The sequence below is a fragment of the Salvelinus sp. IW2-2015 genome, linkage group LG8 (assembly GCF_002910315.2).
Source record: "Salvelinus sp. IW2-2015 linkage group LG8, ASM291031v2, whole genome shotgun sequence".
NCBI lineage: Eukaryota > Metazoa > Chordata > Actinopteri > Salmoniformes > Salmonidae > Salvelinus > Salvelinus sp. IW2-2015.
This window is the reverse complement of record NC_036848.1, coordinates 52,907,882-52,913,392: the sequence shown is the minus strand read 5'-3', so window position 1 is coordinate 52,913,392 and position 5,511 is coordinate 52,907,882. Positions and strand designations below refer to the sequence as shown.

The 5,511-nt window shown below is 40.9% G+C and overlaps 1 protein-coding gene across 1 annotated transcript in view; it reads right to left on the bottom strand.

Moving 5' to 3' along the window:
* Nucleotides 1–3,444, bottom strand: part of LOC111967058 (melanin-concentrating hormone receptor 1) — a 10,738-nt gene extending 7,294 nt beyond the window's left edge. Inside the window, exon 1 of the mRNA XM_023991961.2 lies at nucleotides 2,709–3,444. Coding sequence (XP_023847729.1) covers nucleotides 2,709–3,121 — 413 coding nt within the window. The 5' untranslated portion in view covers nucleotides 3,122–3,444. The remainder of the gene's footprint in view (nucleotides 1–2,708) is intronic.
* Between the last annotated feature and the right edge of the window lie 2,067 nt (nucleotides 3,445–5,511).

Sequence of the window (5,511 nt, the reverse complement as noted above, 5' to 3'; positions counted from 1 at the left end):
CATAGAGATATTACTGTAGAGATGTCGTCAGAGAAGAGCACTTTTTGCCAGTCCTGTCTTGTCCAGCGACGGTGGGTTTTTGCCTATAGACCATGTTGTTGCCGGTGATGTCTGGTGAAGACCTGCCTTACAACAGGCCTACAGGCACTCAGTCCAGCCTCTCTCAGCCTATTGCGGAAAGTCTGAGCGCTGATGTAGGGATTGTGCGTTCCTGGTGTAAATCGGGCAGTTGTTGTTGCCATCCTGTACCTGTCCCACAGGTGTGATGTTCAGATGTACCGATCTGTTGCCGGTGTTGCTACACGTGGTCTTCCACTGCGAGGACAATCAGCTGTCCGTCTTGTCTCCCTGTAGCACTGTCTTGGGTGTCTCACAGTACGGACATTGCAATTTATTGCCCTGGCCACATCTGCAGTCCTCATGCCACCTTGCAGCATGCCTAAGGCACGTTCACGCAGATGAGCAGGGACCCTGGGCATCTTTCTTTCGTTTTTTTTCAGAGTCAGTAGAAAGGCCTCTTTAGTGTCCTAAGTTTTCATAACTGGGACCTTAATTGCTAGTGTTAGTGTCTTAACGACCGTTCCACAGGTGCATGTTCATGAATTGTTTATGGTTCATTGAACGAGCATGGGGAAACAGTGTTTAAACCCTTTACAATGAAGATCTGTGAAGTTATTTGGATTTTTTACAAATTATCTTTGAAAGACAGGGTCCTGAAAAAGGGACATTTCTTTTTTTGCTGAATTTAGAATAATAGGGAAATAACACATATGGAATCATGTAGTAACCAAATACGTTTTAAACAAATCAAAATATATTTTWGATTTTAGATTCTTCAATGTAACCACCCTTTGCCTCGATGACAGCTTTGCACACTCTTGGCATTCTCTCAACCAGCTTCATGAGGAATGCTTTTCCAACAGACTTGAAGGAGTAATCAGACATGCTGAGCACTTGTTGGCTGCTTTTCCTTCACTGGAAGGAAAAGCAAACCCTCTCAATTGTGTTGAGGTTGTGTGATTGTGGATTGCCAGGTCATCTGATGCAGCACTCCATCACTCTCCTTCTTGGTCTAATAGCCCTTACACTGCCTGGAGGTGTGTTGGGTCATTGTCCTGTTGAAAAACACATGATAGTMCCACTAAGCCCAAACCAGATGGGATGGTGTATGGCTGCACAATACTGTGGTAGCCATGCTGGTAAAGTGTACCTTGAATTATATATAAATCACGGACAGTGTCAGCAGCAAAGCATCCCAACTCCATCAGTGGTTTCTTTGCAGCAATTCGATCATAAAGGCCTGATTCATGCAGTCTCCTCTGAACATGTTGAGATGTGTCTGTTACTTGAACTCTGTGAAGCATTTATTTGGACTGCAATCTGAGGTGCAGTTAAAACTCTAATGAACTTATCCTCTGCAGCAGAGGTAACTATGGGTCTTCTTTTCCTGTGGCGGTCCTCATGAGAGCTAGTTTCATCATAACATAATGCTTGATGGTTTTTGCGACTGCACTTGAAGAAACATTCAAGGTTCTTGAAATGTTCCACATTGACTGACCTTCAAGTCTTAAAGTAATGGTGGACTGTCGTTTCTCTTTGATTAGATTTGAGCTGTTATTGACATAATATGGACTTGGTCTATTACCAAATAGGGCTATCTTCTGTATAGCACCCCAACCCGATTGGCTCAAACGCATTAAGAAGGAAAGAAATTCAACAAATTAACTTTTAACAAGGCACACCTGTGAAATGAAATGCATTCCAGGTGACTACCTCATGAAGCTGGTTGAGAAAATCTAAAAAATGCAATATATTTTGATTTGTTTAACACTTTTTTGGGTTACTACACCGAAAACACTCCACCAGGCTGTGTAAGGGCTATTTGACCAAGGAGAGTGATGGAGTGCTGCATCAGATGTCCTGGCCTCCACAATCACCCGGCCTCAACCCAATTGAGAGGGTTTGGGAAAAGCAACCAACAAGTGCTCAGCATATGTGGGAACTCCTTCAAGTCGGTTGGAAAAGCATTCCTCGTGAAGCTGGTTAAGACAATTTCAAGAGTGTGCAAAGCTGCCATCAAGGCAAAGGTTACTTTTTACAACTTTGTTTCTATTGAACACAATTAAAGGCATTTTAATTAACTATATGAAAAGTGCCCTGGTCCTCCTTTCTTTTTGCAAAGGGTGGCTACTTTGAAGAATCTCAAATATAAAATATATTTTGATTTGTCAAACACTTTTTTGGTTACTACGTGATTCCATATGTGTTATTTTATAGTTTTGATGTCTTCACTATTATTCTACAATGTAGAAAAAAGTTAAAATAAAGAAAAACCCTGGAATGAACAGGTGTGTCCACACTTTTGACTGGTACTATAGGTTTGAAAATGATTATGTTTTAGTCAACTATTATATCTGTTTGCACTTCTTGCGGTCAATCTGCAGTCTGTCTACAAATTAATTTGTAATAACGCTCCGGTCCCGACCATCCGCTCACTAGATCCCTGCTCTTGAGCTGCATAACAGTAATGTCTTCTTCTTACTAACGTATAGGTTCTAACTATGTTATAATCATATCCTACACCAGGTTATATCTACCTGAATACATAAATGTAATAGAGGAAGGAGACCTAATTGATGCTATATTCGACACCTCTCTTTGTCATGATCAAACTGACACCTATTGAATTTGGAGAGATGGAGACTTACCTGTCAATACATAGCACCGTTACAATCCCCACGGTAGTGAACTGGTTGCTAACATCCACCACCACGACAGCTTTGCACATGAAGTCCCCGAACACCCACTGTCTGTCTCGGACCAGCTGGTGAATGTTGAAGGGCATCACYAGCAAGAAGAGCATATCTGCGATGGCCAAGTTCAGCACGTAGATGTCCGAGACAATCTTTTTCTTGCATGTCGCCACTGCGTATATCACCAAACCGTTGGCGATCACTCCTATAGTACACAGGATGCCGTATATGGACGGGAATATGTGCATGAAAGTCGCCAGGTCGATGAAGCTGGGTGAGGACTGAGTCTTGTTCACACATGACGAGTTGTTGGCGAAGTTACTTACTTCTTTGTAATTACAAAATATGTCCGAGCTATTCATAATCATCTTTAGATCTTCCGATATTTGCCGCCCTTGGTCGTAATTGATAACGTGCGGATCAGTATTAGGCTATAGATAAGCACTAACACTGTCAAGCCGACAAGGCATACCGTACTAGCTTCTATCCAAATTTCTAGCGGCACAATTTGGGCACCTATTCTGGATAAACTGCAGCGCGCCTATCCTTTGGTTGATTCACTTCTTTATCTTGTAATGGACTACAGCTCAAGTAAAGTGTTTCGATGAGATTCTGCTGAAGGATCGATCATTCTCACCAAACTTGGGAATGATGCCTCTTGGAGAACACATTATTCACTCAGGACTGGACCTCCCCGTTCGTCTCCACTGCGCTCTCTCCCTACCCAATAGCGCACCTCACATTTCGCTGACTCAGTGAACGATAAGACAATCCGATTGTAGTCTCCTCCATTCAAAAGATCCCTTGCCGGTTCATTTAACACGTCATTAAAACATCAATAAAGTTTAGAGAAAACTGATTGGGAGATAAGTGAGTAAATCCTACCACCAAAAAAAATTGTGATTTGTTTCTTGCTCTGATAAACAGTTCATCCATGCACCCTGTTGCGCATGTCAGAAGTAAATTGACTTGTTTCACAAGGTTTTGATATAATGTTGCTCCATCCAGATGGACAACATCAATGACATACTGTTGTTTCCTAATAGTATGTAGGCCTTCTATATGGCAATCACAGAATCACACAGATTGGTTCAAATATACAGCCAATGATTCAATGGAGAAACGTTAAACAATTATACATTATTTTAGTCAACAGATCCTTTAGTTTGTTATAAAGGAATCAAATCCAGTATGTTAGAAAATAAAAATATCCTTTCAGTGGAGGCTCCTCAGGGGAGGAAGAGGAGGACCATCCTCCTCAGTGAATTTTATACAAAAAAAACAAAAAAAACATTTATAAAGTTATCCTTTTTAGATAAAACTATAATAAATATTAACACGTCACAATTTTTTTTACTGAAACACAATATTTTGCAATTAAGATCTACAATAGCCTCAACAGCACTCTGTAGGGTAGCGCTATGGTGTAGCCGGAGGACAGCTAGCTTCATGGTTCTCACCCCCTTCCATAGACTTACACAGTAATTATGATAACTTCCCGGAGGATGTCCTCCAACCTATCAGAGCTCTTGCAGCATGAACTGACCTGTTGTCCACCCAATCAAAGGATCAGAGAATGAATCTAGTACTGAAAGCATAAGCTACAGCTAGCTAGCACTGCAGTGCATAAAGTGTGGTGAGTAGTTGACTCTAAGAGGGAGAAGACAATAGTTGAACAGTTTTGAACAAATTAATTTCTTCCAAAATGAAGGAGAAGCAAGAGAGAGACTGAGAGAGATTGTCCATTTTTTCTCCTTTCAGTTTCACGTATTTAGCTAGCAAATACAGCTAGCTAGTTTAGCCTACCCAAACACCCTGGTCAAACAGAGGGATGCAATGTTACCTAATTGGTTATGACTTTCCAACACAACACTGGAACTCTTCCAAGTCAAGGTAAGCTTTTGGTTTTACTAATTTATTGCCACCGGGGCCTGCCGGTGTAACTGCTTACTCACTATACATTGTAACATTACTGTGTAATTGTAGCAGGTTTACTAATGCGTTATGGTGGCTACTTTGAAGAATCTAAAATACATTTTGATTTGTTTAACACTTTTTTTGCTTACTATATGATTCCATATGTGTTATTTCGTAGTTTTGACGTCTTCAAATACAACGTGGCTGCTATGAAAGTAAACTGTGTTTACCCGTGATCAGAGCGCGCAAGGCGGTATTGAATGTCTGCCACTGTCTGTCTATGTGTCACTGTCCATCACCTTATGTTTGTCTCTCGACCTGTGTGCACCTACGTTGTAAACTTTCATTCATAGGCCAGGTTGTAGCAACCTCATGATGTGTACAGGGACAATTAGAGTATTATGTAGTAGCCTAATGCTGTTACATTCAACTTGGTGAATGGAATATGAATGACAGTCATCCAATATGCTGTAATATAAATAAGGCTCATAACAAACAAAAAGGTTGTCCTTATTCATCTTAAACGCCACTGGATCCTTTAGTGATATAGATTAAACAGATTATTTTGTATATTATGAATGACAAATATCCTTTAGTGTTATTAACCGATTTTAATAGAACATAGGTTATGAGACAGAGAGACAGACAGAGAGACAGAGAGAGACAGAGAGAGAGAGAGAGACAGAGAAACAGAGAGACAGAGAGAGAGACAGAGAAACAGAGAGACAGAGAGACACAGAGAGAGACAGAGAGAGAGACAGAGAGAGACAGAGAGACACAGAGACAGAGAGACACAGAGAGAGACAGAGAGAGAGACGGCTGCTTATGAAAGTAAACTGTG